Raw genomic sequence first — 26,857 nt, 5'->3', positions numbered from 1 at the left:
CTGGGCGGTGGTCTGCATTTTTTTGGTGGTGGTGGGTGTTGATGGGTGTTGTGGAGAGATTGGAGATTGTGGGCTTTATCGTTATCAGGGAGGTTTGAAAATTTCAAGAGTGCAGGAGCGCACATCGCTTGATGACCTCGGGCTGCGTCCGACAATCCGGTTGGTCGCGGCTGCCGTAACCCTTGGCAAGATAAAGATAAGGTTGAAGACTGTACATAGGTACATAGCTAAGGATGGGAGGATAGCGCACACAGGGGTAGATTGTGAACATGAGATGAAATAAAGGGATGACATGAATAGATGTAAATAATATAGGAGAACAGAGGAAATGATCCAAGTATAAATATAGATATATCGAAACTTACAAGTGAGTTGTTCTGTCCGCCTCCACTCGTCGCTGAGGGTGAAGAAGTCGAATATGGCATTGTTGGTGGTGGTGGTACATTGAAGGGCCTATTCGTTCAAATGTTAGCTCGCCTTCAGTCTTGTCATCCTGTAACAATATATCTATGCCCGCCCCGACATGACGAGAACAAGAATCCCGAGGTCTACTATCATACTCGGATAGGGAATTTTGCGTTGCGAGAAAGGCCCCCAAGGTATTCATTCCATCTTGAAGTTGCGAGGATGGGAGGGTTCAAGATACGAAGAAATACCCCTTTCGCCATGCAACCAATGTCTACATCTCTACCACCTCCCCAATCAAGACCCCATAAACCCCCATTTTTGAACGTACCTCATTTGTGGTGAATTGGACGCGACCGACACAAGTGCCGACATGCCGGGTAGTTGTGGCAAGGAGGCACTGTGGTGGAGAGAGCTCTGGGTAGAGGTTGAGGAAGGGCGAGAGATTGGCTCCAAGGCAGGCAGCGAGTGACGCCCATCATCCGCGTGCCCAAACTTGAATGAAGGTATATCGCGGTTCTGCTCTCGAGCCGAGTGTAGATGGTCGACGGCCGAGGCCATGCTGTAGGGCGCGAGTGTAGAAGCCGTGTCTGCGGTTCGAAGGGGGCGAGTAGGGGGTATTAATTAATTCGTATCCGTGGAAAAACGCGTTTGGATGTGAAGGAAAGTCGAAAATTATGTACGTTCGAAGATGTATAGCGAGGTAGCTTATTAGGTAGGAAGGCGAAGAGAATCGTGGGTGTTGTATTATTGTTGACTCGAGGACGGGCCGTATTATCTATCGAATGTGAAGAAAAAAGCAACAAAAGGCAAAGTTTGAACTGTTCAAACGAGTGACTCAATGGATCCGAAGAACCGATCTGGTGTACAAGAAATAGCGAGTGTATTGTCTAGATAGCCATGAGGGTGAAAAAAGATGAAGATGCTGAGCTGGTTGGTGTTTGGTTTGTTTTGGTTTGGAAAAGGACTTGCTTTGCTGACAGCCCTCCCTAGCTATCCATCCCCCTTAACCGTTATCCTCGCGCTACCCCGATATGCAGATCTATTTTAGGGGTTCTTTTGACGCAAGGTACAACAAATGCGCAATTCGCCCAATGGAATGGACCATTATGAAGAATGCAAATGTAAACGTAATTAAGATTAATAGAACTGAGCGGCTTGCGGTTATAGTCGTTCTTTCGTGGTTGTGGCTTTTGTTTTTTGTCTCTTATTCATCTTCCCCCGGATTGTGAAGCGGATCAATAAGAATTCATGTCTCTCCATAGACAGGGCAGGCTAACATACCTAATCACGTCCTAGTATTCGAGCTACGTCTCGCGCTTTTATATAAGATTCAGCTAACTCCTTCAGATGCGAAGGATCCAAAACCTCATGCCAAAGTCAAACCTCATGATCTTGTGCATCTGGTCTCTTTCATAAAACCGTTTATCAAATCTGATGCTGATAACAGATGATCCGCGCTAGGGTCCTGGGAATGCCTGTGGATCAATCGGCAGTCCGCGCGATACAGTAAATTACCTTACGGAGTAGGAAGTAGTAAACAACCTAATCCGAGACGCTAAAATAGCAGGGCTGATAAAATCTTACGACATCGTGACGCTTTCAAGACTGTTTGTGGCTGGCCTTTACCCCTGAGTTCAAAACTAATCTTACGGTCAGTCTAGAAGCAGCCATTGCCACATGTTCGCAACAGTACAATTGCTACGAATATGACTCGACTTAGAGCCTGGGATACTTGGTCTTCTTCTTCGAAAGATATTATGGGTCTCGTGATAGTAAGTCGTAGTCGTATTCAGACGAAATGGTGAGAGAAGCACGTGACTCATAGCAGTTCCTATTTGGCTGCCGCAATAACTAGCGTGGAGCTACGGCGACCCTTTACAATTAAATCTTCAGCTCCAGACTTTTTTTTTTAACCGTGAAGCTCACCTACAAACTACCCCACCACCAGAAGCCAAGATGCCTTCCACGCACAAAAAAGAGAAACCATGGGATACAGATGATATAGACAAGTGGAAGGTAAGCTATAATCGCACTCCCCAAGCCAAAACAAAACTAACAATTCCCAGATCGACCCCTTCACACCCACCGACAACGCAGGCGGAACCTTCACCGAAGAATCCTCCTTCGCAACCCTCTTTCCCAAATACCGCGAAGTATACCTCCGTGAAGCCTGGCCCCTCATAACGCGATCCCTGGAGAAATTCGGCATCGCCTGCACGCTCGATCTCGTCGAAGGTTCCATGACCGTGAAAACGACCCGCAAAACCTTCGACCCAGCCTCCATCCTCAACGCGCGCGATCTGATCAAACTACTCGCCCGAAGCGTGCCCGCACCCCAAGCAGTCAAGATCCTCGACGACGGCGTAGCCTGCGACGTCATCAAGATCCGCAACCTGGTGCGCAATAAAGAGCGTTTCGTGAAGCGCCGCCAACGAATCCTCGGTCCACAGGGCAGTACGCTCAAGGCGTTGGAACTTCTTACAGAATGCTATTTGCTGGTGCAGGGAAACACGGTAGCGGCAATGGGGCCGTATAAAGGGCTCAAGGAGGTTCGACGTATTATCGAAGACTGCATGGCGAATATCCACCCCATCTACCACATCAAGGAGCTCATGATAAAACGCGAGTTGGCGAAAGATCCGGAACTGGCGGGCGAGAGCTGGGATCGCTTTCTACCGCATTTCAAGAATCGCAATCTGAGTAAGCGTCGCGTGCCGCTGAAGGTTACCGATAAGAGTAAGAAGACGTATACGCCGTTCCCGCCGGCGCAGGAGAAGAGCAAGGTGGATCTGCAGATTGAGAGTGGCGAGTACTGGCTGTCGAAGCAAGCGAAGGAACGCGCTGGGAAGGAGGAACGACTGGAGAAGCAGCGAGACAAGAAGGTAGAGAGGGAGAAGGAAAGAGAAAAGGAGTTTGTGGCGCCCAAGGAGGAGAAGAAGGAGAAGAAGAAGAGGAAGCGGGATAGAGAAGATGGAGAGGAGAAGGATGTCAAGAAAGAGAAGAAGAAGAAGAGGAAAGAGGTCATTGTTGAGGAAGATTAAGTACGGACTGTATTTTCTATTTCATGGGCATTTGGCGATGGCGTTTATAAAGGACTTAAGTGGAGTTGGGCATCTTGCTTAGTCGAATACCATATACCTGTCTTCACCTACCTCGTACTAAATTACAAAACCGACCACCGATTGCAAACTTTCAACCTGAAGTCACGGTGTCACTTTTCCTGCCTACCTTAAGATAAAATAAACTCCCCTATTTTACCCGACCACGTGATCTCTCAACATAAGATTGCATGTGATTGAAAGAAGACGCATAGCTAGGGCGAGGCTCGAAATATATGCTATGTCTGATTAACAACATATTAGCACACGGCAGGATGATGGTCATGGAAACAAGAAGTGTAAGATTTCGACAGGAATTCGATGTCTAGAGCGGCTAGCATATAAAACCATTGTCTAGCCTTGAGCATGCTTGAAGTTATACATTGTATACTTTGTCTATCACTTGATTTTATGGCATTGTGCTGTTCTACGGCCTTGAGAAGGCCTATTAAGACTTGGCCGTGCTAGGGCCTTCAAGTCACCACCTTTCAACAGACGAATATGTGGTTGTAGAACTCACATTTTCTGACTCCTCCAAATATATAATTACAATGCAAGTGCCAAACCAAACTCCTCTTCGTGGTCATTATAAAATGCTCAGGTCTGATCACTATACGCCTCGGTGTACGCCGCGATCCTGAGATCAGAGCTAATACCAATCATGCCACATCTTCCACATGATATAAACCATAACATTCAAATGGATGAGGTGGACCATAGTCTTGGAGACTTTCCAAGCCAGCTGAATGTCATCTTGTTCCCCATCAATTAGGCCCCATACGAACCCAAGTAAGAATCCTCTCTCTCTTGTTCGCATCATCTGTTTAAATTCATCAGCTGGGTACTTTCTTTAGTTCGAAACAACTTCTACTTACACGTCTCGCATATATTATTTCTTTTGACAGTAGCTCATTCTCCAACGCTCCAAATCCCCAGCTTGACAAGTGAGTGCTCAATTCGACTTGAGACAGCGTCCGGATATGATATCCACTCCAAATCACGTTTTTCATCCAAACACCGCATTGAGCAGGGTCAGAGTTAAGCTTAGTCAGGTATAAGTTAATCCAAGCTTTGAAATCCCCGAGCGCAGATTGTTTGTCGGGAAAGATGTCGAGGAAGTTCAGAGCTTTGGTGGTTGTAGTGGCCGTAGTCGGAGGTGCAGTTGCCTTCCGAGCGAGCCAGATCTTAAGAATCATCCACAGAGATGCAACGTTCCTGTCCAATCCAGCAGTTTCGACAGAAGCCTGGAGGTGTACGAAGAGTGTCTCCATCCTGTGTCGATATGTGTCAAGCTCCGTATATCGCATTGCGACGTCTGCGGCGACCTTCAAATTTCCTTCCTTTTGTATCTCATCCGCAGCAAGCTTCTTCTTCAAACTTTCGATTACGGTTTCGGATTCGCCAATATTGGCGCGCGCGCGAGGAGGTAGTCTTCAGACCGACGATCAGACTTTTCGACGTTTTCTTTGAGCTTCTGAACCTCGTGTTTGCTTCCCCTGGAGAATATTCTGGGGTGGTGATGACTTTGTTCCCTCTGTCCATCTTCAAATAGCATGGCCGGAAAGGCCCAGCGTCGAGAGCTAGTAGAGCTGGGTATGAGGACAAAGGTATCGGTACCATCTTCAGATTCGAATTTAATATCGGAGGATGTTGTTTCAGAAACGGAATTTCCGGCGAGGTCATTTTCAGATTGTCGTTGGAGTTTGTTGTCGAAGTCGTCCGTGAGGACGGGCTTGACTTTCCTCTTGGATTGACGAGGCATGTCTGCAAATTCGTCTCGATAAGATACGAGAGCTTGATGATAGGCAGCAGCTATGTGACTAGTTGTGGCACAAATTGTGTGTTTATGTTTGTGAAGTGTTGTGACAATAAAGGAGGGAGAATTCCGAGACGAGAAAGATCTGATGGTGGCACTTATAGGGTGCACTCATAAATGAAGGAAAGAACTATGAAGAAGGTACACTCATGTACGGAAGTAAGCAATTACAAGAAAAAGGGAAGGACCGACCGAGCGACGCGGGCTGAACACTTCAACCTCATACCAAAAAGAAAGTGCAAATAAACAGGCTTGAATTTACAAAGTGGGAGTAGTAATTATTTGATGGAGCTACTGATTATGGCACAGGGGGGGGGGGGGGGCAGGGGGCAGTTGTTGGAAGATTGAAGCGGCTCTAAAAATGCTTGGACGCCAGACAGCTCTCAGTGCCGCTAACAAGCCATGCCCAGCTGCCTTTTGAAATCCGAGACACGTTGCAAACGGCAAATACTCGAGATCAATATCTTATTCTATGTAGCTACCAATACAAAGTCTGCTTTGCACGCAAAGTCAAGTCTGTAGTGAACGCCAAAAAGCATATATCGCCACGGTGTTGGGTATTATGCAAGGTAACGCCATGATCAAATACTAGAGTCTTGTTTGACACTACCATCTCCTACCATTATGATGAAGTGGATGAAGTGGGTGCGGAAAAAGGAGCAGAAATAGACGACTTGTCATCTGCATGCCACAACTTCGTAGGGGACGTAGAAGACTCGCCCAGACCGAGGAGAATACCCGCCCGACTTTTTGATGGACCACAATTACCTCTCGCATTCATAAGTCGAATTCTCTCCGCATCATCCATAGGCTTTCCGAGGTGTTGTGAGATACCTTGTGACTTTAACATTACTAATGCAGCTTCTTTGTCTTTCATTCCTTGCTTCGCGAACAGCCTGTCAATTAAATCGTAGTGGTTCCTCAACTCAACTGCAGTGGGAATTGCCTCATATGCAGCATCTATCTCGGCTTGAGTCTTTGGCTTGTGACAATGCTCGCATTTCTGCTCCAATTCGGGCGCCTCTGGTCCAGTGCGACACTTCCACCATCCACCATGTCTGCGTGCGTGCTGTGTCGTCCAACCGCCCTTCTTTTCGTGGAAATGTAGATTCCATTGAGGCTTTGCTGTAGCATCAATAGATTAGCAATGCATTCTCAAGGCAGAGACTTTACAAAACTTCGATAGTTTCTAACTTACCTGGATCCTTTTGGCGACCATATCCCTTCAAGGTATCTTGTAGCCCAACAATCTCATTCAAGAAGGTGACATACTTGTCCCAAGGATTTTTACCCATGTCTCTCGGCCACCAATCGGGGAGGGAGGAATAGCATTTATCGCGGTCGCCAAGTGTAAGAGGTGAACCGGGGATAATATGTCGTTTGTAGCATTTGTAGCAGAGCTCAAGATTGCTCCGTTCATTCCCGTTCTGATCAATCATCTCAATAAAGTCCCTCTTCTGCTCGTCGGGCGGAAGTATGGCGCCACTAACTCCAGGAGTGGCACTGACCCATGCTGGGCGTTCGAAATTCACCTTGTCAGCCATCATTTGACCTTTGGTTTTTTGGCCAAATGATTCGGAAGCTGCTCCTTCGCTACCGTCCTCGGCCATTGCCTCGACTCTTGATTTGATAGAATTCTCGATCTTGGCGTCGACTTCGGATTGGAAATCGAGATTCACACCGTCAATGCCGAGCCCTACCTGCCCATTCACTTCTCGTTCGATTCTCTCGCAGTGCAGTCTCGGGACGCGAAAGTGGGTGTCAACGCTGTAGGCTGCATTCGAAGGGGGAGGGTAGCATCTGAAAGATGAACGCTCAGGCTTTGGAGGCAGACCGAAACCACCGCGAAGTATGTTTTCTTCCTTTGTCACGGCTTTGAATTCCGGATAATAGTGGGTGGAGGGTGGCTGTCGACTGCTTCGGGGCGGCTTTCTCACAGGAGCAGTCTTCTTCTGGGAGGTGGCAGATAGTGGTGGTGTTGTCGGGCTGTGGTCCTCGTCTTCTGTCTCGTCGTCAGAGAACACTTCTTCGAAAGATGACCAGTGGGATGGGGCACGCGATGCCATCTTGTCATGGCTCAACTGCATTGATTCACTGTGGGTTGGCAAGATGGCAGGTCAAGCCGCGTTAAGATAGAAAGTGAATAGGTCGAATAGGTAGGTAGGTAGTTTGGCATACAAGTAAAGCATGGCACTTACCTTACTTATAAGCGAAGTACGACCAAATTCTGCCACTTACCTATTTCTTGGCCCCTTCCTAAAACGACGAGTCCTTCATATAGCTTTTAGGGCTATGACAATGTTGATGAATTTTCACTTGAGCAATAATGCAATATAGCACATCAAATGCTGCAGGACCCTACCATTTTTCAAACATGCGATATCGACGAGGAAGTTTGTACAAACAAAGCTATCCATCGTATTGCTCTGTTGACTAAGTAGCAAAGTTGCTATTGATACATCTGTAATGACGAGCACTGCCTGAAAACACCAGTATATCTGTATATGTAATGAGTTGATCGCCCTTGGGACCAAAAACGGAGTATAAAATGCAAACTCCAGGGGTATCGCAGAACAACGCAAGCACACGCATCAACCATACACATGTGATGAAATCCACGGGCTCTTCAATCCAAAAGAGGTCCAACGCGAACCTTTTCCCGATCCCTCAATCCCCGCTCCTGTTCCACCTTCAACCTTGCCTTCCCCTGCCTCCTCCTATCTGCCTCCAAGCTTGCAAACCTACCACGAGCACCATGCTTAAGCTTCGTGATCATATCGCCGGCTCTTCCTTTCGTCAAACTCTCAGGACCCAACTGATCATCCTTTAGTCTCAGCTTGTTGAGAAACAAAAGTTGTCCCTCAGTCGCAGGTTTGCTCCTCCACCTTTGATTTCGAGATATGAATTGAAAGGGGTATTTCTTCGCTGCGTATGTATCCGCAGCATGGATCGCGTCATCAAATGTGAGAGCCTTTGCAATCTTGCGTGGTTTGGAGAAGGGGGACTTGGAGATTGCGGGGCTGAGAGCAGCTATTTCTGTGACAAGGAATTGGTCGTCGCCAGCCTCTTCTTTGAAGTTTCGTTCTAGTTTTACGTATGAACCGTTTGAGTTTGTTAAGATATAACGGTCTTGGGCAATGCAGACCCATGCGTGGGGTGACATTGATCTGATATGGCGCTCTTCGGTTGTATCTTCGATCAGATCAAACACGGATTCATAGTCGGTGAAGGTTACGGTATTTGTGATTGGCCCCGATTGTTTCGCGGTCGAGACTTCAGTGGCATTGTGACCTCTTGCTTCTTCAGCTTCTTTCCGGGCTTGGATCGCTTTCATATCGTCTACAGTCGCATCTTCCACAACTTCGGATGGGTCGAGGCCGAAAAGGGTAGGCGTTGAGATAACTCCGGTCGCGAGACTTGCCACCATGTCTATGACGTGACAGTTCTTTTTCCCAGGGTGCAATCTCATCCCCCGACCGATCATCTGAACGAGAAGATTTCTCGACTTGGTTGGACGGGCTAACAATACACAATCGATATTTGGTATATCCGTGCCTTCTGTAAAGACGCCGCAATTTACAAGGACCGGGAACTCCCCTCTTTTGAAGGCATCCAAACGATTGCTCCGTTCAGGCTTCGGTGTATCACCAGTGATAAAACGAGCATCTATCCCATGCTCTCGAAACGTATTTGTTAGTCCTTCCACATGTGCAAGATCAACACAAAAAGCTAACGTCGATTTTCGTCCCTCTGTCTTGGCAAGCCAGCTACGAACAGTGACCTTATTGATCTCATCCGTGTTGACGACTTCAGAGAGCTCTCCAGCTTTGAAATCGCCATTAGCACCCTTCTTAACCTTGGATACATCCGCTTTGGTCTGAACTGTAGTAAACATAACGTCCGAAAGCCACTTCTCCCCTATCATATCGATGTAGTCCTTATGATACACAATCTGATCAATAGCAGCGCCTAGCCTGAGTCCATCAAATCGCGATAAAGTGGCCGAGACTCCCACCAGAGCAGGGGAGCTTGGTTGTGCCTTCGAAAGTTTAAAATGATCCAATGTCCTCATATATCCGGGGGCTACGATATGATGTGCTTCATCAACGAGAACAAGCTTGAATCGATTTGGGTTGAACTTTGATATTCGGTCCCCAGATGTAATACTCTGGATGCTAGCCACAGTTATATCTGCAGATCCACTCGCGTGCATAGAGGACATCTCGATTTCGACCGTTTTCGTAGGATAGGCATTGGTGCAATGGCGAGCCGCTTGCTCTACGAGTTCTTGTCGATGTGCGAGAATAAGGGTCTGGTCAGCGCCCTTGGCATGGGGTTTTACACGGTCTATGAGCTGGGTGAAAATAACCTTAAGAGTCTGTTAGTATGCTCAATCTGCATAAGGCCGTAGAGTATCCTCACCGTTTTCCCACTTCCAGTAGCCAAAGATATCCCTAATCTCTTATCGCCCTTTTCAAGGTGGGAAAGCACAGCTTGGATGCATTCTTCTTGGTACTGTCTGAGGCGAATCTTCAACGGAGGGCCACTAGGGTTAATCAAGCCAGGGAGGGCAGTGGACTTGGTGGCATATCGGCGGGGAAGTACTATGGAAGAAGCTAACTTCCATTTCCGAAACAGTGCAAGCCATCCTCTTGAATTTGGTGGCATAGGTACGTCTTATTTTGCATTCCAAAGTCTGATGTCGTCGTTTCTTCTCTGCTTTTTCGGTTGACGCGCGCTTCAACCGATCCGAGCCGCGAGGCGAGCCCTTTACTGTATCAAATTTCTCGGGCGATCTTGTGCCTTCATGTATCAGGCAAAGTCCCGAGAAAATCCAGCTATTCGCCCCTCTCTATCATATCGACATAGAAACTTAAAGTCGACTTCACCCTCTCTAGAGAGGTCCTCACTTTTTTAGTTCTGCTCGACGCCCGTTTAAGTCATTAGTTCGGCCTACCAAAAACAACAACCTGAATTCACTTCAATACCTGAATTAACATGTTTGCCGTCGAAACCACCATCTACAAACCTCGCCTGAAACCAAATAACAGGCGAAATGATGGAGACTGAGGACCTAGATCCCTTGGGAAGGCCTTTCCCATTCCCAGATGAAGATTCAGGATCAGCATATGAGAACCCGGAAAGCGAACAAAGCTTGTCTGATGAGGAAGGAAAAGCTAGTCCTAGAGCTACCAGCTCCGGAAAAGGACGAAGGACCAAGACGTCGAATATAGCAACGTCGGATCGATCAGGTAATAATCGCGACATAGCGTCAGACACGGAAGAGTCTCAAGATGGAGCTTTCATAGAGGAGCAAAACCGTCAGAATGCAGAATCATGGGCTGCAACCTTCCAAGGCCCAGAATCTCCAAGTGAGATCAAACGCCTGAACCGGCCCTCTATTTCCCGTCCTCGCAAACGGAAATCGCACAAGCCAGCAAGTGGTTTGAGAGCCAAGCGCTTGAAGGCTTACCACAATAACAAATATCGTGAGCTTATGAATACCAATATTCATGATGTCACCACCAAATTGGCTCGCGGCTGGGACGAGTTTCCAAAGACTCAAATTGGCATCTCGATTTGGACGTCTCAAGAGAAAGATAAATTTTATTCGGCTTTGCAGCGCTTGGGAAGAGATGATATTCGTGGGATTGCGGAGCAGATTGGAACTAAATCCGAACAAGAAGTCCACGAGTACATTCTTCTTCTGCATGAAGGATTAGTAGATAAAATCAGTCACGAGGATCGGTCTCTCCCGCTCACAGATATCCCAGCAGCAGTAGAAATCAGCGAAGAGTGCTGTGCAATTTTAGAAAAAGCAGGGGATTTTCTCGTTTCCCGCCAAGAGCTCCATGAAGAGAAGGTGGAAAAGGCGAAATGGGGAGATACATGGCTTGTCACGGAAACCATTGCTCGTCGATTAGAGAAATATCGACGAGACGGCGAAGGAGAAGCCGCTATCGACCAAGTACTTCCGGCAACCAATCTGTTCAATCTCAGGAATTGGCTGGAACTCTCAAGTCAAGTTTTCATGAATTCTAATGTTGATGATAATTGGCAAGACTTGGCTGAGGAGGGAGAACAACCAGCCATTCGGGCTACGGCGTTCGAAGATTTCCACTCTCTTGCTTTTAATCATACGAAGCGGTTGCTTCAAACTACACTGTTCTGCGCCATGTCACGGGAAAAGGCTACGAGGTCTAAGAAGGTCAAACACGCAGAAGTCAAACCTGATGATGTGGAAGCAGCTGTTGCCATTCTGAAAATGAAAGGGGATAGCAACGAGTTCTGGGTGAAAGCTTCTAGGAGAAATAGGTTACGGGTTGTGAACGACGATTCTTCAGGGGACGGAGATGTAGCTATGTCATACGACGAAGTTGAATCAGAACTGCAACCTACAGAACGTTTCCGCTCACGCTCTCGTTCCACGAGCCGTCCAGCTGATGACCGATCAGACCCATCCTCGGATTCTAGCGTGGACGACGCATCAGAAGATGAAAACGACATAGACAACCTCACCTCAGATCCCGAAACCGATTCCTCGAACCGCCCAGAGCGGGCGCAAAATCGCGCTCACGCACATTTAGCAGCCCTCTACGCCGAAGAAACAGCAGCCGAGGCCTATGATATGCGCGCTAGCAAGGCCGAAGAGATCGAGCTGTGGAAGATTTTAGAGCAAGAGCCGCCGGATGAGATCATTAAGGATGAATTGGTCGATCAGGATGAGGCATCCAAGGGCATAAGGGAAACTAGAGACGGAGAGGATTGGAGGGAAAGGATTGAAGCAATGAGTGAATGGGAGGTCTTCAAGGAACCGATACCTGAGGAGGCATTTAGGAAGAACCGGTGGAGGAAGTCCAGGCGTGCGATGCGCAAAGAGGAGAGAGGTGTTGCTGAAGTGTACAGTGACGATATTGAAGAGAGCGAGGGAGATGGGTCGGATAGACTTGTGGCTGAGAGTGATGAAGGAGGTGTTGCTGAAGTGGACAATGATGATAGTGAGGGCGATGGAGATAGGTCAGAGCGGCTTGTGGGTGGAAGTGAAGGAGAGCATGAGGCAACCGATAGCAATTCTGAACCATCTGATGTCGAGAAATTAGATGATGAGGGTCCTGTAGCTGGACACCGAAGTGTATCTGGCGAGTCTGAGAATTTAGAATAGTAAGAGATACTAAAATAGAATATTGAGATTAAGCCATCACAAATTCACTTGACATATTAAATCGCTCAGATCTATTGTCTCGCTACTCTTCACAATAGGAACCAGTTCAATTCACTACTTTGTCCTATCTCCTCCCAAGACAATAGTCAATTTACTCCCATCAGGAGAACAATAATACCAAGTAAGCATATTGATTCTCATCTCACCAACACATATCTACATCTCATCTCCATTTCTCCAGAACTCCAGAAAGAAAAAACGTTCTTCTCTCTCAAAGTCGCAAACAGAAATCCAAACCACCTCACAACGACATTCTACACATCACCAGCTTCCAAGACTTCACCCCGCCCCAAGATGATTACAACAAGGGCGCGCGCGCTTGGTAAGACCCCACCTCCTCGAAATCCTCAGAGCTCCGCAACATGACCGGATCCTTTTTTATCATCCAAGCATCATCCATCAATCCATCCATCGCTGACTCCAAGAACTTGGCAGCTATCGCAAATACAAAGTTCTTCCGCTTCGCCGCAATAACACTACCAGACCCTCCAACCCGCGAAATCACACCTGCGCTATCCATGCCAGCGACACATTGCAAGGCCTATGATCTCCGAGTTCGAAGTAAAATGTACGTGATTTGTGCACGCATTTCGAGGCGTTGATGTTTTTTTCTATAGATAACCTTGATTGAAAGATTCTCTTTTTGAGAGCTTGAACTTGAAACCCCCCAGAGTTCTCTATCGCAGTTAGCAATGCTAACTCCCGAGAATTCGCAGGCCAAGCTATCGAGAACCTAGGGTGAGGAATGTAAAGGCGAAGGGCAAGGGCAAGGGCAAGGTAGTAAGAAGAGGCAAATAGCCGTGAGGAACAGGAGAGAGGCTAAACATCAAAGTGCGCAATAAAAGGATCAACTAGATAAAACCAAATTTCCAACTGCTCCAGCGAATATTGTAAGCGACCTTTGCATTTCATTTATCTCTAGGAATACACATTGAAAAACATCCCAGAATTCATCCTTCTCCTCAAGACTTCCGAAGAGCGTAATAAAAATGAGGTCTGAAAATACAGGTAGACGCATACTCGTAACAAGAAAAAGCTTGATGCGCGCCGCATTCGAGATTTTTTCGCAATCATGCATCCATATTCAACCCCAATACGCCAGATTTGATTACACTGCTCCCCTTCCCTTCATCCTGTGCTTCCATTCTCCCAAATCCCCAATAACATTTTCAAACGTCATAGCTCTTTATTTGCCCATTCGCGCTTAAGGGCTGCACACTGTCCGCGGCTGGTGTAACACCATTAAATGCCAGCTTCTCGCTTCCAGTCATCACATTCTGTGCCAGTCTAATTGCCTCGTCTCCTCCAGTCGTAGATGCAGCCTTCAGACCCTCCTGAACATCCTTAACGCGCTTTTTGAAGGCTAGGCGATCTAGGAACAGCTGTTGGCGGCCTCGCTCTAACTCTCGGCGCTCGGCTTGTAGGATTTCCTCCATCTCGGCAAATTGCTTGAGCTTCAGTTCCATCTTCTGAAGTTCGGCATTCACGGTGGCGGATACTAGGCGTGTCATCTCTCGTTCTTCGTGTGATGCAAGGCCGCCAGCTCGAGCGGCAACGGTTGCAAGTGGGACTGTAGCAAGTTGAGAATGAGAGGTAGTCGTGGTGGTCGTAGTTGTGACATCGTGTCTAATGTCGATCTCCATCGAATCAGAAGTGTCCTTCTCTTTCCCCTTCTCGGATGATTTAGGTTTCTCGAGTTGATCCCGGAGGCTTTGCTTCATCGCCTCAACCGTCTTGTTAGCAGCCGCCGCAGTCACGCTGGGTTGCGAGATACCAGCGAGGAAGCCAATGACAGACATGACAGGGTTGTCAGCCTGGCTGAAAGGGAGATGGCCGCCTTCGGGGCCTAACATGCCAATTCCAAGCGAATCGATAGGCTCCGCATCTAGATACTTGTCTTCAATCTCAAATTGCAAAAACTTGACCACACACTCTTCCTTGGTCCTAGTTCCGACGTACTCCGCGACCTCCGTCCAATCATCATCACTTCTCTCCAAAGCTTCAAGAAGGCGAAGGACCTCACCATCACTCCAGGGTGCTTCTCGATCAGGAATGCCTGTATATGTTGGATTCTCAGTCTTGGTGTAATGCATTTGTTGTTGATTTTGTGGCATTCGCCCTTCCGCAAAGCAGTTTGGGCACAGATTGTACTTGTTCTTGCCAGGTGTAGAATCGATTATTTTACCATTGTGATAGTGAACACGAGTGCAATCGATACCGCAGGAGAAGCAGTTGATCTTTGGGATGGAAGGTCTGACAAGATCTTCGATTAATTTAGGTGATGTTCCGTTTGTTGCAGGGCCGTCTCCATTGGCTTGCTTCTCGGTTGTTGTCGTAGCTTTCAGTTTGCCATCCCTCGCGGTGGGTTCGTAGATGTTCCGGCCGATGTCCAGGTTAAGATCAGTCTTCGGGGTTTTCCCCGCGGTAGCCTTTTCGTTAGTATTTGCATTGGGCCTACCCTGCTTCACTACAGAATCGGTATGCGGCTGCCACGGTTGGAGACCTCGAGGAGTATCACAGATAACTTTGAAATGGCCTGTGAATGGTGGCCCTACGTTTGATGGTCGATGGTCCGCATCAACCTAATTTCCGTAAGTTTGGCTCAAAACACCAACGTGTAAGTAAGGATCATATATGCTAATTACCTGGTAGTTTATGAGACCCCATTGTTCTAGGAAAGAATGTACCCGCATTATAGCGCAGACATCGCCTGCAAGATTTCGTCGACAGGCAGTGACAGTGAGATACTCGATTGGGTTGAGTCGATACGTATTAATCATAAAATCCCGGTAGTCTTTGTAAACAGCCGGTGTCTTGCTGCGGTTTCGGTTGTTGAAGAATTCCGGTAGTGCTTTTCGCTCAGCGTCATTAATCTTATTCATATCAAACCAAGTGCTGTAACTGGGAAGAATGATAGAGTGCGATTGAGAGATGAGGTGCTCCCGTGCGGATGACTCGATAGACGCCTTTGTCTTCTCCGCCTGTTCTTCTGTTGCTACAACGGGGCCGTCTTCACCTTGCGCGGCAAGCTCTTGGCTTTGCTTTAACTCGCCCTGAGTATCTGCCATCTCTTCATCTTTGACCTCGTCACCTTCCCGTCGAGGGGCGTGGGGAGCGTCGAGGGGATTGTCAGAAATAACAGCTGGGGTTGTGGTAGAGGTATCATTCTTGTTTATAGGCGCAGAAGACGTGTCAGCACCGCTTTCGGCCATGGAAACATCGACAGCTAGGTTATGTCAGTGGTGTCGATTGCATGTATCAAAAAGACATACATTCAGGGACTTGTCCACCAGAGCTACCCTCCTCGCCCGACCCGGTTTCTGCTGGCAACGGCGGCTGAGCAAGAATCGAGTTGCTTCGCGGTGTGGCGCCAGCGGCGTCCGAGCCAAAGTTCAAAGATTCGTCGTCCATATCCGACAAATTCGTGGTCCCAAGCAATTCAAGTTGTCGCAAACTGCTGTTCGTCCCTTAGATGGCTCTTCCCCCTTTGCGCAAGAGGTGCTTAGATGACCGAAATTGGTCGGGGATATTTCATGCGCGTTGTGTGGGTGAAAAGGCCTTAGTATGACCAGTTGTAGGCCAACGCGCGGGACGTTGACGATGGTCTTGACGTTGAGGCGCGTATTTAGATCAATTTGACGATTGAGTTTTGAGAGTCGCGAAGAGCTTCAGTTGTCGCGATCAGAAATCCTCTAAATTATAGCTGCCTTGGTGCCTCACATTACACGTGACATGTCCACCTCAGAGGTGGGGTGGCATATCATTTGCCGCTCTACCTCGGGCTCGGCCTTCATCATATAAAGGTCCCCACGCCGGATGGTGGTCGATTGAAGTATCTTCAACCTTTTCGCCCCGTCAAGATGATTCCACGAGCAGGTCATTCGGTACTGCGCCAGGCGCGTACTCAATTGAAGCGAAGCACTGGTCCTACGCCTGTTGCCTCTCTCTCCGCTCTTGCACGGCTGTTATCGTCGCTTGCGATTCTAGAGCAAAAGGATGGCAAACTCAACCATGGGTCACTCGGTGCAGTAACTGCTGCGCAAAAGCTGGGAGGATCAATCATTGGCTTTGTTGCTGGAGGAAACATCAAAGCTGTGGCAGAGGAGGCCGCGAAAGTCAGTGGAATCGAGAAGATCATTGCAGTGGATAATGCTGCATATGACAAGGTATGAAGTCTTGGTATCTTGCAAGCCTCGTAGTCATTGACAGTCATATAGGGACTCCCAGAAAATTACGCCCCGTTACTTGTAGAAAATATTAAGAAGGGCGGCTATACACATATCATTGCGGGCCACACTGCGTTTGGCAAGAGCTTAATGCCCCGCGTTGCGGCACTATTAGACGTCCAGCAAATATCCGACATTACAGCAATCGAAGATGAAAAGACTTTCGTACGACCCGTCTACGCCGGTAATGCCATTGCCACTGTCGAATCATCGGACGATATCAAGATCATCACCATTAGAGGTACCGCGTTTGCTGCCGCTGAGGCCGAGGGTGGATCGGCATCTATTGAGGATGGAGTAGACCCCAAGGCAGAATGCCCAACAGAATGGGTTTCGGAAAACCTTGCCAAATCAGATAGACCTGATTTGGCGACGGCTGGGAAGGTTGTCTCCGGTGGCCGTGGATTAAAATCGAAGGAGGACTTCGACAGGGTTATGTTGCCACTGGCTGATGCACTGGGAGCAGCAGTCGGAGCTTCAAGAGCGGCTGTTGACAGTGGATACGCTGATAACAGCTTGCAAGTTGGACAAACCGGAAAGGTTGTGGCACCCCAATTGTACCTTTGTGCAGGTATCTCAGGAGCTATTCAGCATTTAGCAGGCATGAAGGACAGCAAGGTCATTGCAGCTATAAACAAAGACGCCGATGCACCGATCTTCCAGGTCGCTGATATTGGACTTGTGGGAGATCTTTTTGATAAGGTGCCGGAGCTTACTGAGAAGCTCAAGCAATAATGTACAATACAACTTATGATTTTAACCTCTTGAGCCCGTCTAGTCCAGAACTGCGAGCATGTCATCTAATTTTGTGAATTTCTCCCTTACCTTGCCCCTTTTTTGACCTTTCTCCTTCTCTGCAGCATCGATTTTCTTCCAATCTTCCCAGCTAACTCTCCTGCAACCTCTTTTCTCGGCTATAGCTTTCACACCTTCCCATCCTAGTCCAGAGACGTTCCACTCATCTAGGTCACCAAGAAATGGCCAGTCAGTCAAGTGCCAATCCCTAGCAATGGCATTTGCTGTCGAAAATGCATCTGTCATAGTACTGGCAATAACACCAGTAGGGCCTCTTTTCACCCATCCAGCACAGTACATGCCAGGCAGGGCAGATATGAATATCTCGTCTGTATCTGGGATAATACGTCCTTCGCCATCATTCGGAATAAGCCCTTGTCGGTTATTAAATGGAATGCCTAGCTTCTTGAAACCCGGAAGAGCTTCAGACTTATAGCCTATTGAGCGAAAAGCCAAAGATGCGGGAATGTCGACGATTTCTCCCGTCTCCACTGCTTTAGCATCTTGCTCAAATGGTCCTGGGTAGAGGGTTGTCTTCTCAAAAGATATGCTGCCTATTTGGCCGGGTGACTGTGGATTTGAATTGAACGAGTTAGGGGATAGGCAAAAATCTAGAGACCAAGATTTGAGAGCTTCTGAAACTGATGTACTGCCGCCTTTCCTCAGGAGCTCCATAATTCGCCGACGTGGTCTTGGTATATGGGAGATATCCTCTGGAATTAAAGAATCATCCACTGGATGAAATGCAACATTGCTAAGATTGATTAGCTCTCGAATTTCCTTGATTGTAAAGGCAGCCTGAAGAAACAGTTAGCATTTGGGGGTAATATAATATATACTCCAAGCGACAAACCTGTCTAGGACCCCTTCGTCCCACAACTCTGACTCTCTTAATTCTACTCTTGCTCAATACCTCTAAAGCATGCTCCGTAATATCAGTCTTTCGTAGAACATCCACATCTTCCGAAAGAATCCGTGCAACATCCAGTGCCACATTTCCCTGACCAACAATGACAGCCTCTTCTCCTTGTGTCAGGTCCGGTGCTAGGTCAGAATATTCCGGGAGACCATTATACCATCCAACAAAAGCTCGAGCAGAATATATGCCTTTCAAAGTATCTTCCCCAGGAATACCTAACGTCCGGTCTTTGGATGCTCCGTAAGCAAAACAAATGGCATCGTAATGTGGCAAAAGAGTTTCTAATGGTAATTCTCCAGGTCGATCCCCAATCGAGATGTTGCCGACAAAGTTGAATCGTGGGGATTCTGCGACTTCCTGGAACTTCTCCTGGCAATTCTACCAAAAAGTTTAGCTTCAAGCTCTGTAATTGTTCAGGAGGAAGGCTCTACCTTGACTTCAGGATGATCCGGTGCAACGCCAAACCGCACCAATCCAAATGGCACTGGTAGATGCTCATACATATCAACAACAGCATTCTCGATATTGGACATTATCCTATACGAAGTATAGAACCCAGACGGGCCTGACCCGATGACGGCCATGCGGAACGGTCTTCCATTATGGGCGATAGGGTGGACAGTATATCCTCGTTGCTGTGCCGGAGAGAGTGTTGCGCGAGGGACCAGGCTGGCTCTTCTTATCAGAGACCTAGCACATCGTGTGCAAACCCATGGTCTGGAAACATTCATGATTTTGTACTTCCAACGTCATTTGAAGAATCTCAAGATCGGTAGCGGTACCGTAGCTTTATCTGCGATAAGCGCTGGTTGCCCTTGACAACGCTGTTTTGTTGTCTTCGATTACAGCTCCCTCCCCTGTCTTTATTTGAGAAACACCACATTCCAGTGAGAATCGTTTGATTAAACCCAGCCAAGCTTGCTATTACGCTTTTCTCTTACGATGGGTGTCGAACCTCCTTTTCTCTACAATCCGGTCAAATCGGATGGACCAAGGAGTCCCTATAGAGATTTCGATCCTAAAGCTGTCTCGCGCGCAAGCTATCAGTCAAAACCACCGCGACCAAAATCAAACGGGCCTTTAGTTTCTTTTAATAAACACCCAGAGTACGTCTTGCAGTATCTCCATTGAGTATCTGCTAATGATCACATAGTTCCTATCTAATTGTTCCATATGGAAACACGAATGCGAAACCGATGAACCCCTCAGTCAAGAAATGGGTAAAATGGATGAGGATATTTCAATTGGTGTTGAGATGTTTCGAAATATTATGCGCAATCGGACTACTGGTCTTCTTGATCTTACTCAGAGGGATGGATGCAGCTGCGGGCTGGATTATGCGCATTGTGGTGGGTTATTTGCATATCCTTGAATGCCCCTCATGAACCTTTATTGACATTCTCTAGCCTGGCGTTGCTATACTTCACACTGTGTATGGAGTATACCACCTGAGCCGAAAGCCCCACGGAAGGACACCAGGAACTTCAGCTTCATACATGCTGTTTGCTGCCTTTTTTGATGTATCTATTGTACCTTTCTATGCCTTCAGCGCTCTGGTAGCCAACACGAAACACGACGGATGGAAAGTCATCTTGGAAAACCAAGACCTTACGCCATTCTTCTCGAAAATAGTCTTCTATCTAGCAACAGTTGGTGGAGGATTACATTTAATATCTCTGGCCGACTCACTCTATCTCGCCGTCACCTTCCGCAAAATCACCAAGTTACCTCCCGACATGAACCCACTGGAAGACAATCTCACATCCCGCCACAAGCGCAACAAATCCTCCATGTCCTCCGTAGCCACAAACCTCACCGAAAAAGAGAAGCGCATGTCGGCCTTCGAAAGCAAACGTCCCTCCGGCTTACCCTACGAAGACCTCTCTCGTCCACCCACCATGCCCTTCTTCCACACGAGAACTCAATCAACCAACTCCTTCAGCACCTACAGATCCACCCCTCCTCCCTCGCGCGCACCCGCACCGGGTCCCCCAGCCGCCAATACCAAATCGACTCTCCCCACTCCCCAGTCGCAGCAGACCCAAAGCGCCAATCTTACAGTTACAACGCCCCAGAAAGGAGCTCCACCACATACAGCGAAGCCCCTCTCTACCAAACCGGCTCAACACCACCCCAGCACTCCGTCTCCAAAACCTCAGAAGCATGGTTCACGGCCGACTCCCTCTCAAAAACACGCTCGAAATCCTCTTCCCCTAAAAAGGGAACATACGCCCCTCTCCCGCTCTCAGACGACTTCCCCAACCCGCTTGAAAGCAACCCGCCTACACCAAGGCACAATACTCCGTTTCCATTGCGGAATACTAATTCGCCGCTTTCGGAAATTAGTAGTAACAAAGTCAGTGGGGATATCGCGGATCAGAATCAGCAAAAGGAATTCCATGTACGGTATTATGGAGATTTGAAACCTGCCACTCCACCGGTTATTGTGGGTGATAGGGGGATTAGACAGGTGTCCAGTGGCAATGACTTTTCGAGGAGGGTGGCAAGGGGCAGAGAGGTTAGTGGGAAGGTTGCTGAAGAGGGGATGGGGGGTAAGGGGTGGGGAACGAGGTTCAGGAAGGTCAGCGGAATATAAATGATTTTTAGGTTTTGTTTGGAAGCATTGTTGGGTATTGTGTTGGCGTATATATGGGAACAGGGTTGCAGGGAAATGAAGGCAGTAAATAAGCGTTCAGATTATACTAGAGGTTGGGTATCTTAGTACGGTATTTTGTACCAGATGCTCCATGAAATACGAGGATCAATGTCCGAAACTCCTGACCCTCCCAAATAAAACCATGACACGATATTTACTCCTCAAGTTCATCCCTTTGCGCCCTAATATAACCCGCCCAATTTGTCTTTACTGTTTTCTCCCCGTCCGGCTCATCACCCTCGGTCCAACCAAGCTCGTCCCACACTCCCAAGCCACAAAGATGCCGCATCGTAGGTCTGCCATGCGGGCAATTCCACGGCTTGTCAATTTCGCCCATATGCCTGACTACCTTCTCCATCTGTTTTCCTGTGAGCGTTTTCCCAATCATGATACTACTCCTACAAGCGCGCATCGCAAACATCTTCCGGACTTTACTCGGTCTCGGGACCGAACCAGGTGGATGCTCCGTCAGTATCGCCAAGAGCTCGTCGAGGTCTTCAAGAGAGAACGTAGTTTCGCGGGACAGAGGTAGGGCGACGAGCTGGCAGCGTTGTCCTACTGGTGATTCCCCAGATTCATCGACGGTCACGATGAAGCCGTTTGTCTCAAGAGCTTTGAGATTTTCGAGGACGATTTCTTCTTCCAAAGCTGTGAGGTCAAGAGTTTTAGGGTAGACGAGGCGCTGGGATTGGACGATGGTTGTTTCTTGCAGACGTTCGAAGTTGTACTTTTCGTCCGAGGCGTGTTGGTCTATGATGAATAGATCATCCGCAACTGGGACTTCGTCTTTCTGCGCATCTGAAGCTCGAGAAGCAAGTATGAAGCCGAGGTTGAACTGCCCTACGATCTTCATCTTGGCAAAATCGGTCTTAGAGATGGTAAGGGAAAGCTTTTCCTCCGCTTTATCGGAATCTAGAGCCTCGTCTTCTTCTTTTGTAGTGGTTGCGTCATGTAATGTCGATAAAATCCGATTTGATGCGTGAAATTGCTGGCTAATTGTTGAGAAGCTGATATCCATAGATTTCACAAGGTTGAAGGTGGAATCCTTCTTTTTAGACCCTCCCTTGAGTAGACCTTTAGCTCGTAGAACGTTTTCCTGTGAAGGCAACACAGCAGCATCCTCTGCGGCCTGTATCATTTCCTGGACTTTGGCGTCCTCACGAGCTTTCTTCTCGCTCTCGTCAAGGTAATCTTCATCTTCAGGATCGGCAAAATTACGTGCTTCAGAATCGCCTTCCTCACCTTCCTCCACAATATCATCAGTCTCTGGCTGAGCTTGCTGGCCTTCGTTAACCCCATCCTCTACAAAGAGTTTTGGACTCTCAACTTCCTCTGGAGTATCTCGAGTCTCTCCATTTTCACTGCCACCATCCTCCTCGCCCTCCGTGCCCTCACCATCTTCACTAGGTGACGATCGTTGAGCTGTCCCAGGGGCTCCAAAACGCTTGCTCAAGCGATTTCCAAATGATGGATTAGGAGTTTCTACTGCGACGTTTCGTTCTGTGCGACGAGTCGTGCTCAGCATATTAGTTTGAGCTCTTTTGGGGCATGGCGTTCCTATTGAGCTAGTCACGGTGTGTTCCCCAATAGTAATCGTTGCCATCTCAGCAGGAGCTCGGTTGGGCCTTCCACTGTTAGAGAATCGACTTGACAATGAAGGGGGTGATTTCGAAGGAGACACGAGGGCCGGTATTGGTGGTTCCATGTCAACATCATCTGCCTCGGCTGCTGGTGAATGATGCTGCTTATGCAATTCAGTGATTCTTCGATTGAAGTCCGCTACAGGTAATGACGGTTTATATGAAGGTTCAGCATAAGATGCTTGGGGGGTCTCCATTGAGCTCTCAGGTTCTTCGGGTATATCATCTGGTACTTGCGCTTGCTCGCCATACTTTTTCAATTTCTCAACAAGACTCCGCTTGTCTTTAGAAAGACCTTTGGGCATCTTAGGGGGAGGCCCAGGTGCTTTAATATTTTCCTCGCTACGATCCTCTGTCTTTTTTCCAAGCCAATCTGATATCAAGTTCACAGCTTGTCCATCTCGACTCATAGAATCTCGAGAGACAGCAGCACCCCTGGGATTTTGTTTCAATGGCCTGCTTGGTTCCTCGTCATCATCAGTGCTCGGCTCCGGCTTGGGGGTTTTTGAGCCATCCTCTGACTCTTCGGCTTCTGTAGTCTCAGATGGAGCCTGCTGTGGCTTTGGAAGGACGGTGTTCTCTCGACTGATTGTCAACTGCTTGTATGACGGTTGCTTTTGTGCCGGTAGCCGAGATATAGGCACGGTGTAGTCTTGGGATTCGAACAGTGCGGTAAGAGCTTCCTTGAGGTTCTCTAGCATACGCGTTTGATCATGTAATAATATCGTACGCTTATCAGGACTGACGTTGACATCATACATGTGGGTGTCTAGTTCGATATTGGCAAATATGAAAGGCGATTGGGAGCCATTGTATGCCTTGTAGACTTCATTGAAGGCTTTTGCTACTTGCGGCAGTCCACAGGGCCTAGCATTTACGAAAAACATCTGTCGGTCCGGGGTCTGCCTTCCTTCACCAGAAGCTGGTCGTGAAATGTGTCCAACGATTCGTATATCCTTCTTCTCGCCATCCTCTTGCGTGCTCCATCTTTGGCTGGGAGCACTGGTAGGCTCCAACTCTAAATCCAAGTTCAATGGTACTAATGCCGTGAGCGTCTTAGCCCCGAAAACATTGACAATATTCTCCCTTGTAGTTTGATTGCCCTTTGTAGAAAATAGAGTGGTTTTCTTTCCCTTTCCGGCTTGTTGCGAGACGGAGAACTTGATGCCCGTCTGAATACATGCATATTGACCAAGAACACCCACAACTCGCCCCCATTCCCGCTTTATGTTTCGTTCCAGTTCTCTTCTTCTGACTGGAAGATTATTGAAAAGGGTTTCTACCGACACAGTGGTTCCCTTCTGTGCTGCTACCACACTCGTCCCTTTCAGCTTCCCGGAGACCTCGAACTCCAGCTTCGTGCCCTTCGGCGCATCCGCTACCCTACATGTTATCACGGAGAACTTGGACAGCGCACAGAGTGAGGATAAGGCTTCGCCACGGAAACCGAAGGTTTGTAGAGTCGTTAGGTCCGAATACGTGGAGAGCTTCGAGGTATGGTGTTTGAGGGCCAATGTCTCGTAATTGTTCGGAGAAATGCCATCGCCATTGTCCTGCACCTCGATAGACTCCAGACCCTGATTTTTGAAGCGCACATCTATTATTCGGTGTCAGGGTCTGCACCTTTGCCATGTAGGTGAGGTTGGCTTACCAATACTCGTTGCGCCAGCATCCAGACTGTTCTCCACCAGCTCCTTTACGACGGAACACAAATCAACGATGACCTGACCGGACTGGATTTGATGGATCTGTGTATTGTCAGTATAATTCTGTCAAGAAGATGATATATCGGGCATACCGTCCGGTCTTCAATGGCTTTTATGGTGGCCATGGCATTTTTGGTTGTTCGAGGGAGACGCGATGTGGATCGTGAGACGCGCCACTTTTGGAAGTGGTTTTTTCACGCGAGATGTTCCTTCTTTCTCATCATTATTCAAATCAACATAGATGTTTGTTTTCAGCTCGTATATATCTCGTATTTTTCATGGCGAATAACAAGTGCTAATTACCTCTGTACTCATGGCACATATGTTCTTGCCCCATCTGACAACTCAATGTCCCAATCTGATTACTAAATTTCCGTCTCCATTAGGGAACTTGTTCTCGATGGAGAGAATACTTCCTTCTATCTTTCTTTCAACTTTCAGGCAAAGGGGCCCCTTTTTCACGTTGTTTATAAAGGTTCGTTTGCCTCAGCCAAACTTCTACACTATTCTCACACGCGTATCACAGGGAGAATCTACCTTGGGTTCAGGAAGAGCATGTCGATGCGGACAGGTTCATATTCTTCCGTGAATTCTCAAACAGGTACCCAAAGGTAGCCAACTCTAGAAGGCCTTTTTTCGTTCAAAATGGGTACTCCTAAACCCTTACTCGGCAACTTAACTTCTTGCTCTGAGTACGCTCTAAATTTACTTCTCTAGAAACTTCACCCAAGCCGCCACGAAGGACGATTGAAAGGCTACCTCTTAAGATTCAAGACAAAATTATTAGATATGTTCAAGGGTGTATTGAGGTAGCTAAGTTCAATGCGCTTTAGGTCTTGGATCACCTTTTTCCTGGATAGATGGCAGGATGGTTCTTAGGCCAGAACGAGTCCATCGGAATTGAGTTTTTTACCAGCCCGTCGAGTCAAAAATCTAGTTTGGTGACCATATGAGCGGCTTGGTGTATAGGGAGCATGAGAGTTCATTGAAGCCTCCTTATACTGTGACCGAAGTTGCTCCTAATACGTTTCTGTATATTTGAGATGTACCCGAAAACGGTGCTAAGCATACTGTACAGTATAATTTCTGACCCGTGCGATTATTGTGCCGGAGCGTTACTCTCTCAAGCTCTAGTCATCACACAGTTGTCAATTTAGTCAGTCCCATCAGTAACCTCCAGTCCGAGCGTCATTATTAAAGTTATAATCTCCATTTATGTCATCCATCAACTTGCAAGTTAGCAAGCCCCAACGCAAAGTGCGCAACTGGGCGTGGCTTCGTCCCCTTTCTTTTTCCATAGACTGCTCATAAATCTCTTCACGAACACTTCCCATTAAACTTTCAAGTACATGAAATGGCCGTCATCATTTCTCTCATCTTCCGTTTAAGGCTCGAAATTGCCATGCTGGCCCCCACGAAGTCGAAGCCCAGTAGCAAAGGACGGGTTTTGTGCAACCTGGGAATATGGTGTTTTGTCATGTCTACTAGTTCCATCTAATTTTTCCCATCCTTCTTAGATGCTTCAGCAGATTTCAACCATCTCGGCAAGTTCTGGTGATGTCTCATCTCTCTGGGTCTTCTGTATTCGATCTTTGTTTGCCCACTCATGACCTGCGTTCGTCCGAGAACCAGGGCGAAGAGGGTCGATGTTGTACTTTCATTGTTGAACAGCAATATGGAAGCATAGATGAAAAAGTTCAAATGTTCCCTGTGATAGACGCAGGGCTTTCCAGACAGCACTACATATGTTCTTTACTACTTAAGGTGGTCAATCCCCATCTTGAAGTTTGATTTTCTTTTCCAACACGCAGAATACTATCCTCAATACAATCAGATTAGCTTGGATCTTCATATCGAAATCTCTTCTCCTCCCCATCATGCCTTCGGACTCAGAGCAAGACGACAAGCTGGCCATTCTCGCCACCATCACGGTTGCCCGTCTCAAGAAAGCACCAAGGGAAGTCAATATCAGTTTCAAAGAGACAGTACTCAAGGCGGAACTTCAAGCGCTTTGGGCTCTGCAGAAATTAGGATATCTCGACGCAAGTGCAGACCCTAATCATCTCGCTTTCGAAACTATCCTAATGTGGTGCAAAAGAGGAGCTGGATGGAGTTATAATCAAGATCTTGAGGAGAGGGGCTTGCCTTTTTCAGTCGAAGATATAGTAATTTTGGCGGCGAAAAAGTGGAAATGTGTGCAACGTCTGATAGAATACGAGTGTGCCAATTCATCGCGGAAGACAATCTAGGGCCTGTGCTAACAATAGGACCCTAGGTTTGACATTATCGGAGAAGTTGATTCTAAATTACTTTCTGGTCCTGCCACTGCCGTGGCAAGTTTGGGCCTTGCAAACTCAAAACAACCAGACCA

At 47.7% G+C, this 26,857-nt stretch overlaps 8 protein-coding genes across 8 annotated transcripts; 4 read left to right on the top strand and 4 right to left on the bottom strand.

Annotated features, from left to right (window-relative positions):
- Positions 1-2,364: 2,364 nt before the first annotated feature.
- Positions 2,365-3,449, top strand: KRR1 (KRR1 small subunit processome component; the record flags this gene model as incomplete). Its single annotated transcript, XM_031153597.1, has 2 exons — positions 2,365-2,424; positions 2,475-3,449. 2 exons carry the CDS (start codon positions 2,365-2,367, stop codon positions 3,447-3,449), a joined length of 1,035 nt encoding a protein of 344 aa, XP_031001654.1.
- Positions 3,450-7,948: 4,499 nt separating this feature from the next.
- On the bottom strand, positions 7,949-9,990 carry irc3 (putative mitochondrial ATP-dependent helicase; the record flags this gene model as incomplete). Its single annotated transcript, XM_031153596.1, has 2 exons — positions 7,949-9,700; positions 9,745-9,990. The coding sequence occupies 2 exons, from the start codon at positions 9,988-9,990 to the stop codon at positions 7,949-7,951; spliced, it is 1,998 nt and encodes a 665-aa protein (XP_031001655.1).
- Positions 9,991-10,381: 391 nt separating this feature from the next.
- LHYA1_G008675 (uncharacterized protein) lies at positions 10,382-12,484 on the top strand (the record flags this gene model as incomplete). The annotated part of the gene is made up of 1 exon (XM_031153595.1): positions 10,382-12,484. The coding sequence occupies one exon, from the start codon at positions 10,382-10,384 to the stop codon at positions 12,482-12,484; it is 2,103 nt and encodes a 700-aa protein (XP_031001656.1).
- A 1,229-nt stretch (positions 12,485-13,713) lies between these two features.
- Positions 13,714-15,955, bottom strand: ssr2 (SWI/SNF and RSC complexes subunit ssr2; the record flags this gene model as incomplete). The annotated part of the gene is made up of 3 exons (XM_031153594.1): positions 13,714-15,126; positions 15,190-15,770; positions 15,817-15,955. The coding sequence occupies 3 exons, from the start codon at positions 15,953-15,955 to the stop codon at positions 13,714-13,716; spliced, it is 2,133 nt and encodes a 710-aa protein (XP_031001657.1).
- A 449-nt stretch (positions 15,956-16,404) lies between these two features.
- On the top strand, positions 16,405-17,505 carry LHYA1_G008673 (putative electron transfer flavoprotein subunit alpha, mitochondrial; the record flags this gene model as incomplete). Its single annotated transcript, XM_031153593.1, has 2 exons — positions 16,405-16,710; positions 16,762-17,505. 2 exons carry the CDS (start codon positions 16,405-16,407, stop codon positions 17,503-17,505), a joined length of 1,050 nt encoding a protein of 349 aa, XP_031001658.1.
- A 39-nt stretch (positions 17,506-17,544) lies between these two features.
- Positions 17,545-19,215, bottom strand: fdxr (NADPH:adrenodoxin oxidoreductase, mitochondrial; the record flags this gene model as incomplete). Its single annotated transcript, XM_031153592.1, has 3 exons — positions 17,545-18,363; positions 18,419-18,862; positions 18,916-19,215. The coding sequence occupies 3 exons, from the start codon at positions 19,213-19,215 to the stop codon at positions 17,545-17,547; spliced, it is 1,563 nt and encodes a 520-aa protein (XP_031001659.1).
- Positions 19,216-19,426: 211 nt separating this feature from the next.
- On the top strand, positions 19,427-21,080 carry LHYA1_G008671 (uncharacterized protein; the record flags this gene model as incomplete). The annotated part of the gene is made up of 4 exons (XM_031153591.1): positions 19,427-19,590; positions 19,638-19,833; positions 19,891-20,470; positions 20,515-21,080. The coding sequence occupies 4 exons, from the start codon at positions 19,427-19,429 to the stop codon at positions 21,078-21,080; spliced, it is 1,506 nt and encodes a 501-aa protein (XP_031001660.1).
- A 214-nt stretch (positions 21,081-21,294) lies between these two features.
- PMS2 (Mismatch repair endonuclease) lies at positions 21,295-24,611 on the bottom strand (the record flags this gene model as incomplete). Its single annotated transcript, XM_031153590.1, has 3 exons — positions 21,295-24,377; positions 24,432-24,528; positions 24,579-24,611. The coding sequence occupies 3 exons, from the start codon at positions 24,609-24,611 to the stop codon at positions 21,295-21,297; spliced, it is 3,213 nt and encodes a 1,070-aa protein (XP_031001661.1).
- Between the last annotated feature and the right edge of the window lie 2,246 nt (positions 24,612-26,857).

This window comes from Lachnellula hyalina, assembly GCF_007821495.1.
Source record: "Lachnellula hyalina strain CBS 185.66 chromosome Unknown contig00221, whole genome shotgun sequence".
Taxonomy (NCBI): Eukaryota; Fungi; Ascomycota; class Leotiomycetes; order Helotiales; family Lachnaceae; genus Lachnellula; species Lachnellula hyalina.
The sequence above is the reverse complement of the archived record's forward strand: the minus strand, read 5'-3'. Positions and strand labels throughout refer to the sequence as shown.